Source organism: Lissotriton helveticus, chromosome 5_1 (assembly GCF_964261635.1).
Source record: "Lissotriton helveticus chromosome 5_1, aLisHel1.1, whole genome shotgun sequence".
Classification (NCBI taxonomy): domain Eukaryota; kingdom Metazoa; phylum Chordata; class Amphibia; order Caudata; family Salamandridae; genus Lissotriton; species Lissotriton helveticus.
This window is the reverse complement of record NC_136065.1, coordinates 28,899,056-28,913,510: the sequence shown is the minus strand read 5'-3', so window position 1 is coordinate 28,913,510 and position 14,455 is coordinate 28,899,056. Positions and strand designations below refer to the sequence as shown.

The following is a 14,455-nucleotide window of genomic DNA, read 5'->3' as shown; positions in this document are numbered from 1 at the left end:
TACCCCGCCCCCTAGGCCGAGGTGGCGGTGTCGCCATCATACACCGGGACCACCTTCTTTGCAAATCTGAGGATGCACAGATCCCTGACTCTGAAAGCCTGCAATTTACAATCAAGCTAGACTCGACCAACTCTCTGACAGGAGTCCTTGTCTACCGCCCTCCCGGGCATCCAGGCCCTTTCGCGAGCGCTCTCCTGGACACTGTAGCAACCCTGGCCCACTCCATATCGAATTTCCTGATAATAGGAGATCTTAACATCCATCTCGATGACCCTACTGACCAGACAGCAGCTGACCTGATCGCTGATCTGGCAGCACTTGACATCCACCTCCTTAATTCCGGACCCACTCATACCAAGGGTCACCTGCTGGACCCAGTGTTCACTAACACTCCATCGATGCAAGTGAAGGATGCCTCCCCCTTACCCTGGACAGACCATTTCCTAATTTCCTTCCTACTGCCAGGTTTCTTCAGGAAACCTCAAAAACCGCCCACCTACATCAGGGACAGGACCTGGTCCAGACTTCCTACCGAAGAGTGGGCCAGCATTCTTAAAAACACCAGCCCGGCACGCGCAGACGACCCGGCTGTCGCTGACAGCAATTTCAGAGAGTGGATCACCACCTCCCTGGACTCCGTACTCCCACTAAGAACTAGGGAGGATAAAAACGGAAAACCTGGGTCCGCCCCGTGGTATACCACTGACCTCCGACTCCTCCGTAAAAACTGTAAAAGAGCCGAACGGCTTTGGAGGAAAGACTGGCAGCACTCCAGCAAGGAAGCATACCACAATACAGTCAGACTCTACAAAGATGCCATCAGGCACGCCAAAGCCTCCCACTATGACACGCGGATTACAGAATCTTCTAATTCAGCCAGGGAATCCTTCATAATCGTAAAGGAGCTGCTCAAAGTACCCCATTCCCCGTCCTCCAGTGTCCCCTCGGTGGACCGAAGTAATGACCTAGCCACGTACTTCAACGATAAAATCGCCCGTATACTAGTTTCCCTCCCCCCTCCCGGGCCCACCAGCCACTTGGACAATCCGACACCCCCCAGTCAAACCGAAAGTAATCCTCGTCCTCAACTTGAGACATTCAGGCCAGTAACATGTCTGGAGGTCGAGCGAACCATGACCAAAATGAGAAGTGGTTCACCACTTGATGCGGCTCCCATCAGATTCCTCAAAACCGTGGCCCCTGTCATCGTTCCCACGGTCACGGAGCTCATTAATAGCTCACTTACCCAGGGATCTGTCCCTGCCAGCTGGAAGAGCGCGGTGGTAAAAGCACTCCTTAAAAAACCACAGCTCGATCCAGCAGACATGGGAAACTATTGTCCAATTTCTCTCCTACCGGCAATCAGCAAGCTAGCTGAGAAACTGGTCAACAGACAATTGTCCCAGTTCTTTGAAACAAACAACATCTTACGGGAATCCCAAACTGGTTTCCGCCCGGGCCATGGCACAGATACTGCCCTCCTCGCCGTCATCGAGGAGGCAAGGCGCATACTGGATTCAGGAGGGTCAGTGGCAGTGATCCTCCTGGATCTCAGCGCAGCCTTCGACACAGTCAACCACCGTGTCCTCCTCCATCGGCTCGCGGCAGCAGGGATCACCGGGACGGCACTTAGTTGGACAGAATCCTTCCTCACCGGACGCACGTTCCAGGTATGGGACGGGAACTACCACTCAGCCACCCTCCCCCTCACAAGCGGGGTCCCTCAGGGATCTTCCCTGAGCCCGACACTTTTTAACGCATATATGGCTCCCCTGGAAGACGTGGTGACACCATTTAACATAAAAATGGTAAGCTACGCTGATGACACTCAACTGGTCGTCTCTCTATCCCAACTAGCCGACCACCCGGAGAAACTGGCGAACTGCCTTACCCAAATACACAGCTGGATGAGTGATTCATCACTAAAATTAAATGGGTCTAAGACCGAAGTGATGCTCCTGGGAAAACAATGGGCAACTATCCCCCCAACAGTCTGGCCCGACGTATTCGGAGAAATCCCCTCCCCGAAGCGTGAAATCAAAACCCTTGGAGTATGGCTCGAACCGGAGCTCACCATGAAGACGCAAGCGGCCAAAACTGCTGGCACCTGTTCTGGGCTCATGCGCACCACCCGTAAGATCCTCCCACTACTACCACCTGCCTCTAGGAAACTTCTTATCCAGGGGCTAGTATTGTCCCGTCTTGACTAAAGCAATATGGTCTACCTGGGCGCTCCAGAGGCCACCCTGACTAGACTACAGCGGACACAGAACGCTGCGGCCCGTCTGCTCACGAACCTTCCTTCGAGAGTGTCAGCAAAACCAGCCCTCAAGGCCTTGCACTGGCTCCCTGTTCGCCAAAGGGTGGAATTCAAAGCCATGTGTACAACACACAAACTTATCAACGGATCTGGCCCTACTATCCTCAGCAGCCTGGTCACCCCCTACAAAGCATCCATATCCCTCCGTTCAGACAGTGAGCACCTGGCCAACGTCCCCAAATTCAAAAGGACCCGCACCGGAGGCCGACGATTCTCGGTGCAAGCGGCCGTGAGATGGAATTCCCTCCCACGCACCCTCAGACTGGAAGCCAGCTACCTGACCTTTCGCAAAAAACTGAAAATGCACCTATTCCCGAAATAATTGTTCCTCCTCCCTCCCTCTCCTTACAGGATAAACAATCTCCTTACAGCGCGGGGATGCCCTTGGGTCACCAGGCGCTATACAAATCGCTAAAATAAAAAAAATAAAAAAAAATGTTAAAACCGGACCTAGATACGATGGTATAAGCAGCGGAAGGAACATCCACAGAGAGAGGATAGAAGGTTTTGCTCCATCAAGGTATTTTATGACCTGCGGACCATACTGTATAAGCGAGGAGACCCACGGAACTGGCCCATGGAGCTAAAGAAAGGTATAATCATAGGACCCGGGGGGAAAAAATGGAAATCCTACTACCAATATTTCAGGAGATCCCAGAAGGCACACTTTTTCCTACTATGAGATCTAGCTAAATCCAACCTAGACACTGCGTATAGTGAACTCAGCCAGCCTGAGTGAGACGGGGCAGCGCAATCCACCCAGAATTTACATATTTCTCTTCTAGCCATAAGAATTGCATAAAAGAGGAGAGATCTAGCTTGGCCTGTGACATTGTCGTCAACACCGAAGATAATTAAAGGAAGATTGAAAGTCAGTGAAGTCTTCAAGATGGAGTCCAGAGTTTTCTTCACCTGAGGCCAAAAGGAGCTGATTAGTGGACAATCCTTGAACATATGAACATCCGATGCTTCAGGAAGGCCACATTTATTACAAACTTTCCCAGACAAAAATGTTGACAGTTTTAGAGGGTAAAAATATTCCCTATGTGCAGTAAAAAGATGATTACGATTCAGCCAAGCAGGTTTTACTATTTTATGCAAGAGACTGAATGACTCCACCCAAGCATCCTTACACTGTAAGCTTATCTCATCTCCTCATAATTCGTCGGCCAATTTAAAGTCGCCATCTACTTCCTCCTCGATTGCCCAGCACCAAAGTGCAACCTCCCTCGTACCCTGGGGCCTGAACACAAGAATTCCTCAATGTTACTATCTTTACACAGGAGATTATCTTTCCTAAGTTGTGCCTGTGCCCAGCTCTTCATCTGTATATATTTGAATCTGGAAAGACCTGGGCCCACTAATCCCCATAGATCTTCCCAGGGCAGAATAGATTGCCCGCACAGCACATCACCCCATTTATAGATACCCGTGTCCCTCACCGGGACAATCAAGTTATCCCGGAAACAAAGGGGTGTAGCAGGGGAGTCCCATATTGGTGCAAAATTTGAGTAATAGCTGAGCCCCACCTTCTTTCTTATAGATGCCCAGCTTTTAGCTAATGAATAAAGAATTTTTAACGTAATTTTAAAAAAATATTTATGATCTCCAAATTTAAACAAAAAACCTTCTTCCGGTAGACCCTCTCCTTTCAACATGGCCCGAAACAATTCATCGCCTGATGAGTTGGTAGGTACCTTTAGGAGCATTCGCGAATGCGAAAGATGGAAGGCGTAGGCACAATATTGTAGGTCAGGTAGAGCCAAACCTCCTTTTTCCCTCCTCCACCTAAGCTTCTTCCACGCAAGTCTTGTTGTTTTGTATTTCCAGATGAAGGAATTTAATTTCCTTTGACATTTCTCTATTTGCTTGGTGTCAAACGCCAAAGGGATAGTATTAAAGAGAAATGTGAACTTAGGCAAGATGGGCATTTTTACTATATTAATCCTCCCCAGAATAGACAAAGGGAGGAGAGCCCAAGACTTCATCTGCTTTTGGCACTCCCTGAACACCCGATCTAAGTTCTGTTCAGGGATCTTGCCTACCTCTTGCCTGATTCGTATCCCCAAATATCTCAAAGAGGAACCTACATTAAGTTGTGTGCTAGGAATATTCCATGTCATAATTTCAGTCTTGTTGGCGTTTATTTCATATCCAGAGAACTTGCCGAATTCAATCGCCCGATTAATCACTGTTGGAAAGGCTAAGTCGGGGTCAGCTGTCATGATGAGGATATCATTGGCATATAATGCCACCCGCTTTTCCCATCCTCCAAATTTAAAGGGAACGATGTTAGGCTCTTTCCTACGGACCTGAGCAAAAGGCTCGATGTAAAGGTTAAAAAAAGAGGGGAAAGCGGGCAACCCTGCCTTGTACCTCTCGTGATGTTAAATATATTAGACAGAGAACTGTTCACCAATAATCTGGCAGTCGGGGCCTTATACAAGAGTTTGATGGCTCGACAGAATCTGTCTCCCAAGTTAAATTTTGCCATGACCTCAGACAGATAAGCCCAATTAACCCTGTCGAAAGCTTTTGTTGCATCGAGGGTAAACACAGCAAGCGGGAGTGAGAAGGTGGATGCCATATCTATAACACCAACCACATCGTACGTTAAATCCGATAATTGACGGCCCTTGATAAAGCCTTTTTGATCCGAGTGAATGATGTTGCCTACAACACCCCCCAGCCTGTTTTACAAAATAGAAGCAAAGATCTTATAGTCGCTATTGAGGAGGGAAATAGGACGATAGGATCCGCAGTCAGTTGGATCCTTCCCGCGCTAAAGAATCAACACTACTGTGGCCTCACTCCACGAGCTAGGGGGATCCTCTCCTTTGATAAGGATATCATTGAAGATTGTCACCAAAATAGGAACAATGTCTTCCTTAAGTACGTGGTAGAGCTCTCCTGGCAGCCCATCCGGACCTGCTGCCTTTCCTCGTTTAGACTGGGAGATGGCTTTGCTTACTTCCAACTCTGTGATCTCAAGCTCTAAGCCTAACATCTGGTCATTTGAAATTTTAGGAAGAGAGACCCCTTCTAACCAGACTTTCCTATTTGTGCTATCCTCAATAATATCTTCCTTATATATTTTTTTGGAAGAAATCCCGAAATGCTTTACCAATATTTACATTAGAGAGACAGAGGGAGATCTCACCTTCTACCACGATTTTTTTAATAGGATTTCGAATCTGGTCAGATTTTATTTTCCAGGAAAGAAGTTTCTCAGCTGCCTCGCCATATTCAAAGTGGGAGATTTTGCTCACCTCCCATCTGTGCGCAATTATTTCTTGCAGTATGGTTTCGAGTTGGATCTTAGGAAAATCTAATCTCATTCGATCATCTCTGATTTCTCTTCCCGTGCCTATTTTTGGCTCAATACTGCTCATTTATCTTCTAGGCCCCTGATGGCATCTCTGGTTTTCATTTTTCTATAAGAGGCAATGTTAGTGATAGAGCCACGCAAGAAAGCTTTCAAAGAATCCCAAACTATAGAGGTCTTAATCGAATGCAGATTTGTGTCGAGGTAAAACTTAGTTTCGGCCCGGAGGAAGCTAATTTCATCTTCATCTAGCAAAATAGTGCGATCAAAAGACCAGGAACTGTGAGGGCACTGCTGTGTCAGAGTCAGGTTAAAAGAGATAGCAGAGTGGTCGAAGAGGTGAGATGGCAAATAGGAAATATTTTGGACTGAGTCTTTGATGTTATGACTGAACAGAGCATAATCTATTCTTGATTTGTGTTTGTATTTTAAATTTATAAATGAGACCCCTAGTTGATCCCCCGCTCTATCTCTACATATGACGGCTAACCCAAGCTGCACCATCGATGTAAGGAGGAGTTGTCGTGACTTGGAGGGTACATTAGCTCTTGAATTAGGTGATTTATCCAAGAGGGGGTTTAACACAATGTTACAGTCCCCTACCCAAATTACAGGGTCCAAAACACCTAAAAGGTGAGAACGAATAATTTCTATGTATAACGGATCGTCCTGATTCGGACCGTAGTACCCCACCAGAGAAATAATCATCCCCCCTAGAGATACTTTCAAAATGAGCCATCTGCCACTACGATCTTTGTTGTACCGCAAGATTTGTGCATTAACTGTTTAAAAAAAATAAACAATAGCCCCCTAATATTTGCAGATTGGTCTGTACAGATGAAGTTATCAATCCACTTCTGATTTTTCAATATGGCGGTAGTGTCAGATTTCAAAAGATGTGTCTCCTGAATTGCAATGATCTGGGCCTGGGAGTCTCTCAAATACTGAAGAATTCTGTCCCTTCTGCCCTTAATGTTCAGACCATTAACATTCCAGGATAAACACTGGAAAGAAGTCATGGAGTCACGGTTTCCTCAGCTATCTCTACAACCCCCAACAAAAGAAATCTCAAGAAAAAAGCAACCTGAATGTGGCTCAAAAACGCCTGATATCTGATGAGTGCTGACAAATGAGGAATTTTTACCCTTTTACCCCCTTAACCCACCCCCCTCCCTTGGGAAACCCATCCCTACTTACTCTGGCTAGGCGATTGGCCAGAATTTTCATCCTCCAGCTACCTCCCACTGCTCACCCTCTCCTCTACCCTAGGCCCCACGGATATTAATGAGTGCATAAGGAAAAAAAAGATTACTAAATTACGATTGGAAAACGGGCACAAATTACTTTCCCGTATTGATCAGTATGAAGGCATATTTCTGGGCCCCTTAAATTTTTACTTCCTTGAAGTTATTAAAGTTTTTATAGTATGTGTTTTTGGTTTCCCTTTATTTATTTTATATTTGTTTATTTATTCTTTTTTATTATTATTATTATTTATCATATATATATATATATTTTTCCCTTTCCCCCTTCTTTCCCCCTTTATCATCAAGCCCAATCTGTTTTCTTTTTTAAATTTTTGTTTTTTATTTATAAGGTACCCCTTAAAGTAAATAAAGTAGGCGATCACCGCTCACTGAACTCAACGCAAAAGATCATTATTTCATTACATCATTACATCATTGCTATTCGCGTGAGATATCCCCTAAAGATGTCAACAGATCATCTGCCTCGCCTGGAGATTTAATATTGTACATTTTATTATTGTACATAATTTTCAAAAAAGCGGGAAATCTCATCTGGACCGTAGCACCCAAAGACCTGAATTTCCACATTCTTTGACCTAGCTCCCATTGGCGATCCAGAGTGACCTTGGATAAGTCAGAGCGCACCTCAAATGGGAAATCCGGGCCCCTTACAGATTTTATTTTCAGGGCTAGGTTTAATATCTTTTCTTTTTGGGAGTAGGTAAGAAAATTAATCAGAATTTTTCTGGGTTTAGTCCTGGCTGCATTCAATCTAAAAGGATCTCGATGCACCCTCTGAATATCTTGTTCCAGGAGATCAACAGGTTCCTCTGAATTCAAAGATTCCTTCAATTTCGACAAAGGCTTTGATGTTGCTCCCTTCTTTGCCCTCTGGAACCTTCAGTAACCTTAGGTTATTCCTTTGTGAATTATTCTCAAGAGATTCCATTCTCTCTTTTATCGCATCTCCCTCCCTTCGAAGGACTTGAATTTTCGTTTCAGCCGTCCCTAAGTTGGCCTTAAGCTCATCAACTGAGCTCTCAAATGATTCAGTTCTTTGATTGAGCAAGTCCACTTTCTTTTCCAGGACATCACAAGCTGCTCTGATTTCTGTTTGGTTATCAGCCGAGACCTTGAAGCCCTGTTTTATATCCATTTTCAGGGATGCGAGAAGTGCCCCAATTGAAGACTCAGCTGAAGACTCAGCAACTCTCTTTCCCCTGTCTCAGAGAGAACAGTGGACTGAGAAGACCCAGGTGAAGCAACAGATATTTGTTTGGAGCTCTCGCTTGAATTAGGCTTGTCAGGATTAGGGATAGTGGGAGTATTGCTGTTTAACCCAAGTGATGTTACCGTAGGTAGTTGTTCAGTCAGGGTAGAGTGGCCAGTACTAGGTTCTACAGGAGGAAAGTCAGACATGATGGGTAGAAACTCAGGAGGGGGGTTGTGTATCTTACTTGAAGCCTCACGATGGACATTCAAAACCTGGGGCTGGACCCAAAAAAAGGATCGCAGGGACGGAGTAATCCGGACAGTATTACTCTTAAGTGCTACTTCCTTCCCAGCCCCTCTCTCTGCCCTCTTCTTTCCAGAGTTCCCCCTTGGGGTAGTACCTTATGCCAAATCAGAGTCCTGATCCGATTCTGATTGAAGGACCCCACTACACCGGATGTTACACCTTAAATCAAAAGTATCTGTGTCTTCATTGCCATCACCGAGAGCAAGAGGGCGTGTATTACTTTGAGATAAAAGGGAGTTTTTAGTAAACTTAGAGCGCTTCCCCTTCTTCCTAGCCCCTTTCCTGCTTTTATTCAATAACTCGGTGGTTTTTGGGGCATGAGATCCAGCTGCCTTCCTGGAGACAACAGAGTGAGGGTCCCCCTGTTTTAATAAAGAGACGCTCTTACTTCTGACTGATTCAGGCACCCCCTTACCGCCTTCTGTAGAACCTGTCGCTGGTGCCTCAGTGGTATCTTCCCCCGAAGCGTGTAGCTCTGAATTTGCGGTGCCTGCCAATTCCCAGCAAGGCAACTCTGAGGGGAGCTGGAGATGAAGTCTTTTGTCCCTGAGACTTCAGCAGGAGGCAAGCACAAGTTCAAGCCCTTGGAGAATATTCTGTAAGATGATGAAAGTCCTTAAAAAGTTCCTTCTCCTTTCCTTGGCAATGAAGAAACCACTGCCGGCCAACCCAGCAAAGAGCAAACTGGCAGAGGGGCAGTCCAAACTCCTGCGTCTTCCTTGGTTCTTCTCCTTGTCAAAAGGTTTCTTCTTCCAGAAGTGATCTAAAGTTCTTGGGACTGGGTCCCAATATTTATACCCCAAAATCCTTTGTTCTCTGAAGCCAGAGAGGCTCTGCCTAGTCCAAACCAGTTCCTGAGCACTTTGTTTACAGGACTCCTTCCTTCCTTTCACAGTGCAGGGCAGAGACATCAGACGCCCCACAGGAGGTGGAGCCAGCACAGGGGAGGGAAGGCACAGCCCTGGAGCACTTTGTTGACATGATTCCTTCTCTCCTTTCACAGTACAGGGCAAAGACATCAGACACACCACAGAAGGTGGAGCCAGCATTGTAGAGGGAAGGCCCAGCTCTATTGAGGTCCCAGGTGCAACTCCTCCCTCCCATCTAGATGCAGATATCTCTATTCACCACTGGGCTGCCCCAGCCTGTCTCCTGGAATCCCCCAGCCCTGTCACTCAAAACTCCAGACAAGGAATACACAACCTAGCAGAGGCAGGCCTGGACAGTTAGGCAAGAAAATACCTACTTCCTAAAAGTGGAATTTTTAAACACAGAATGTTAAAAACCAACTTTACTAAAAGATGCATTTTATAATTCTGAGTTCAGGCATACTAAATCCGAATTTCTACCATGTTCCCTGAGTCAGTTAGGATTATAAGATGTAATAATCTATCTGCCCATTCTGGTCTATGGAGAACAGGTAGCCTTGCTATAGTGAAAAACGAAAGTGGCTGTAATTCATCGTTAGGACATGCTACACACACCAGGGCATGTCCTAGCTTATACTTACGATGCACCCTGCCCTTGGGCCTACCATAGGGGTGTCTGATATGAAGCAAAGGGAAGGTTTAGGGACTGACAAGTGGGTGCACTTGCCAAATCGACATGGCAGTCACAGACTACACACAGACCTTGCAATGGCAGGCCTGAGACACATTTTACAAGCTGCTTCTGTGGGTGGCACAACCAGTGCTGGAAGCCCACCAGCAGCATTTGATGTACAAGCCCTGGGCACCCATGGTGCACTGTACTAGGGTCTGACAAGTAAATCAAATAACCGAATCATGGAATCAGAACACCAATTTAACATAGGGAGCACTTGCACTGTGGCACTGAATAGCAGTGGCACAGTGCTCACAGCATAAACCAGCAAAAACATATCAAAACAGAGGAGGCAATCACTAAAAATGGAAGGGAGACTCACGCCAATGATGCCAGGTCTAACACCCGGATTTAGCGAGCGCTTGCAAGCACCAGCGAGATTTCCAGGCCGCCCACTGGAGCCAACGAGATTTGCTGGTCGCCTGCAAGCACCATCGAGACTTGCCAATGGCCAGCAAGTGCTCGAGAGACTTGACAGTCCCTAACGCAGGTTTATGGCACGCATGCCACATCTACACCGTTCACACACAATTACAAGCACTAGAAGGCACGTTGTGTTGCTGAATGTCAAAAACATAGCATGTATGGGCTTGTGGAGCATCTCTGCCTGCACGTTGGGTTCTGCAGAATCTCGCTGAGTTTTTGGGCAGTTCTGTGGAATTTCGGTTAGTAGAACTATGCGAGCTCTGCCCAGACCTAATTCTGAATATCATTACTTCCTTTGTGTGGTATTTATGTTATGTATAGCTATTTTCTTATTTCAATCTTTCATAATATTGTACAAAATATTTTTCTAGGTGCAATTTTATGCATGCATCATGTAAGTTGATTTTGCGCTCATGCACAATTTTCTTTCACGGTCCCTGAGATGGTGCACACTGTTTAGGTCTTGTAATTTTCCAAATGCAGAATCATTTGTTCTGTTTAACCCTGCCTGTCAACTGTTCATTGTTCATTGTGGTGGGAAGTTTTCAATCCCATTATTTTTAACATCTTACCGTAATGTTTGTGAATAGCTTGAAATCCGAGAATTACACTCAAACATAGTTGTCGTAATATTCAAGTGTGAAATAACTCTTGGAATTTTACCTATGAAATTGTGAGCAATGGAGTATAAAATCTGCACAAGTAATACATTTGGTATGACAGAGGTATGTGAAATTGCATTGAACGAAGTGTGGGGCAACCACAAATCTAGTCATGGTAGATTTCCTCTGTTAAACAACATGTCTGAAGATTGCTACTGACGGTCATGAATAATTTGCTTAATTAGATGTTGGGAACTATATTTTTCTCTACATAGAGACTATGTCTCCTTTATACAACAACAGAAGTCCTCTATCCAGTGAGTAAGGCAATGCCTACTCTATACAGCAACATAAAACAAAAAAAGGCTATTTGACGCCAGTTTGGAAATCTTCAGAAATGGCCGCTTTGAAATTCATAACCTATTGTTGTCTGTCAGAGCACACATATCAAAAGAAATAATTTGAAAATGACAGTAGGGTGTTTAAAAATAGTTGTAATGTTTATAAATTCTGCACATATTGTTTGTTACATATCTTAGAAACCTTCTTATATTCTGCATTGAAATTGAATTTACTACTACTTTACAGACCTGTAACCATTATAGTGCAAGGCAACTGATGTGAAATACTTGTATAGCATGCCAATGATTGAGGGATTTTTGAAAGGTATTATGAATGTAAACATGATAAGTACGTTTGAAAAGTGTAAAATATCTATGGCTAAAGGAACAGAAATATTTTATGAATATCACATTTCAGACTTTTTGTTTTTCAAAAAGTAATTGAAATATTTTTTTTAAATCCTCCCAGACAGCCAATACTACCCTTTCTGGGTTTTCCTTTAATTGTCTAGTTTCAATGATAGGCTATGTAGAAATAAATTGCACATCCTCAAAACAATATTATAATATTCTTCTCTGTATATTCTCTGATAGGTGATTTAATTAAAGCAGTGAAAGGTAAGTGTATACATTGAGCAAGAATTGAAGTATCTTATAAAAAAACAAATTCTAGTGAACTCATAATAATCTGTTTTTGTGTACACAGACCTTGTCCTAAAAGAAAAAGGTGAGTGTGATTGTCTTTCTATTAATATAGCAAATATAATCTCTTTAAGTGGTATTTTGCTGTACCTTTACACAGTAAAACATCGATCCCAGTTCATTTTTTTAAGCTTGGGAGCAGTTTCTGTGACATCATAATCAGGACCTTAGTGTGTTCTTGCCTAAAGCTCTACAATTTGGAAATCCTTCTACGCCTAGATGCCAGGCCCGTTGCCAGAAGTACATTTTTAGAGAGTTATGGCCCCTGGCTATGTCCATTCATTACACATGTGAACTATTGGTACGTTCTTTCCCAAATATCTCTGGAGAAAAACGTACAGTATTCAAGGTTTTACAGCACACAAAACTTTTTGGTCATTTTGATGTACTTATATTTGAAGGAATACATGGAGTTTTAAGGCACATTTCATTGCACACTCAATCAACTTTCCATGCTCCACCCTGAATTTGCAGACCACCATGGCCCTACAGACAGTGGATTTTTAGGCTTGAGAAAGCCCCAGGTCTGTGTGCCAAAAAGGCAAAACATGTTGACTGCCATCCCTATGAGCCTCCAAAATATTTGTTATTTTTGTTAGAACTATGAATGTCAAATGTGCAAATAAACAGCTGTAAGAATATAAAATTCACCAACATTTATTGCAGTATTTGCATTCAGACTTAAAATTGACTATTAGTAAAGTATATCAGATACTTTCCCAAACTTGGGAGGGTGATTGCCCAAAGATAGCACTTAAATGGACTGGGATATTGGGCTAAGCTGTTAACTCGTCTGAGATAGAAGAATCAATGGAGAATTTGAATAGCTCGGTTCACTCTATCAACCTTAAATTGCAACAGTTCAAAACAATGTTTATGCTTTACTATACACCGGAACGTATAGTTAAATATATAGATCCGACCAATATAAATATAAATGATCAATGTAAATGTGCCAAATGTGGAATGATAGCTGCAGATATTTTACATGTTTGTTACTTGCCCAGATTTTGGCAGTTTTCTGGAATGAGATACGAGATGTTATAGCTAATCGTCTAAGCATCGAATTTTCCTTAGCAGAGAAAGAGATTATGCTTGGTTATAAGGCAGATGTACCTCTTAGATTAAGATCTCTAATATCAATTATGCTTGTAACTTTGTGTTGCCCGCGCTTGGATATCTAAAACTCCTCCTAGAACTTTTGAATGGTGGGCAGCATTAAGGGATATCTTAGAAAAAGAGATGGCTATAGCTAAGGGCAGAGGCAAATGGGTCAATGAAGAAGTTCTATCATAGTTGGGGACCTTTGATAGATTAAGTTAGGAAGAATATCTACTTTTGTAATTTTCTTTATACTCTATCTGTTAACTTATTTGATTTAAGTATAATGGCATCTTCTTTTCTTTCCTGCTGTTTATGTACTTATCAATGCATGATTATGTCTCATGTATTATGACGATATGATTGCTTTGTTATTACAATGCTTACTCTCCAAAAAAATAAAAATATATATAACAAAAAAGAACTATGAATGTAAAATGTGCTAATAAACAACTGTAAGAATATAAAATTCACCAAAATTCTTCTGAACTTTTAAGCACAATATGGTGATTGTCAAAAGTGTCTACAACTACAGTACCTACTACCCTATATCTTTTTTTTTTATAATGTACTGTTTTTTGTATGCTCTTCATCCCAAACAAGAGGGAATCTGTCTTGGATGGGTCAAGTAAAATCAGGTCCAGCAATATCAGGAGGCAGAGGGCATATTCTAGGGTCAGGAGAGCATTGTAAACTATGTGTAAAGTTGTAGTTTCCTTACTCAGAGTGAGTTGAGGCCACACTGGTAGTCATGCATGTGTAAATGACTTCCTTTACATGTAAAAGGCATTCACACATGGTGACCATGCAGTAGTACATCAACTTCCTTATGTTTAATATCATTCAAGATGGTCTAAAGTTGTGCATGAGTTAATGCCATGACAGGGACAGAGAATGGGTGTTTGAGGATTTGAGTATCTTGCTTTTGTGAATATTTACAAATATTTTTCTGGCCCATTCGTTCTATGGAAATGGTTGGAGATTTAGTTATTTTTAGGTGTGTGAAAACTTCCCTTTGGAAAGTGGGAATGGCCCTGGAACTCTGGCAAAAATGGGGTTGCGTACAGGAAAGAGTTTCCCCAAGAGCAAATATGTTTTCCTGGTGGAGAAAAAAAGGCAACAGCAAATACAGGTTCTTCATTATGAAAAAGAAAACCAGTTGTTGGGTAAATACTTTTTAATTTAACTAGTGCCTGTATTTACCTTTATTCTTTTCTTCCTCTGGTGACAGGTAACAAATAAACCCAATATTAGTTAAGCTCTGCAAATT

The 14,455-nt window shown here is 43.2% G+C and overlaps 1 protein-coding gene across 1 annotated transcript in view; it reads left to right on the top strand.

Annotated features, from left to right (window-relative positions):
* Positions 1 to 14,455, top strand: part of LOC144752361 (butyrophilin subfamily 2 member A2-like) — a 613,785-nt gene that overhangs the window by 549,126 nt on the left and 50,204 nt on the right. Inside the window, exons 18-19 of the mRNA XM_078640296.1 lie at positions 11,977 to 12,000; positions 12,089 to 12,109. Coding sequence (XP_078496422.1) covers positions 11,977 to 12,000; positions 12,089 to 12,109 — 45 coding nt within the window. The remainder of the gene's footprint in view (positions 1 to 11,976; positions 12,001 to 12,088; positions 12,110 to 14,455) is intronic.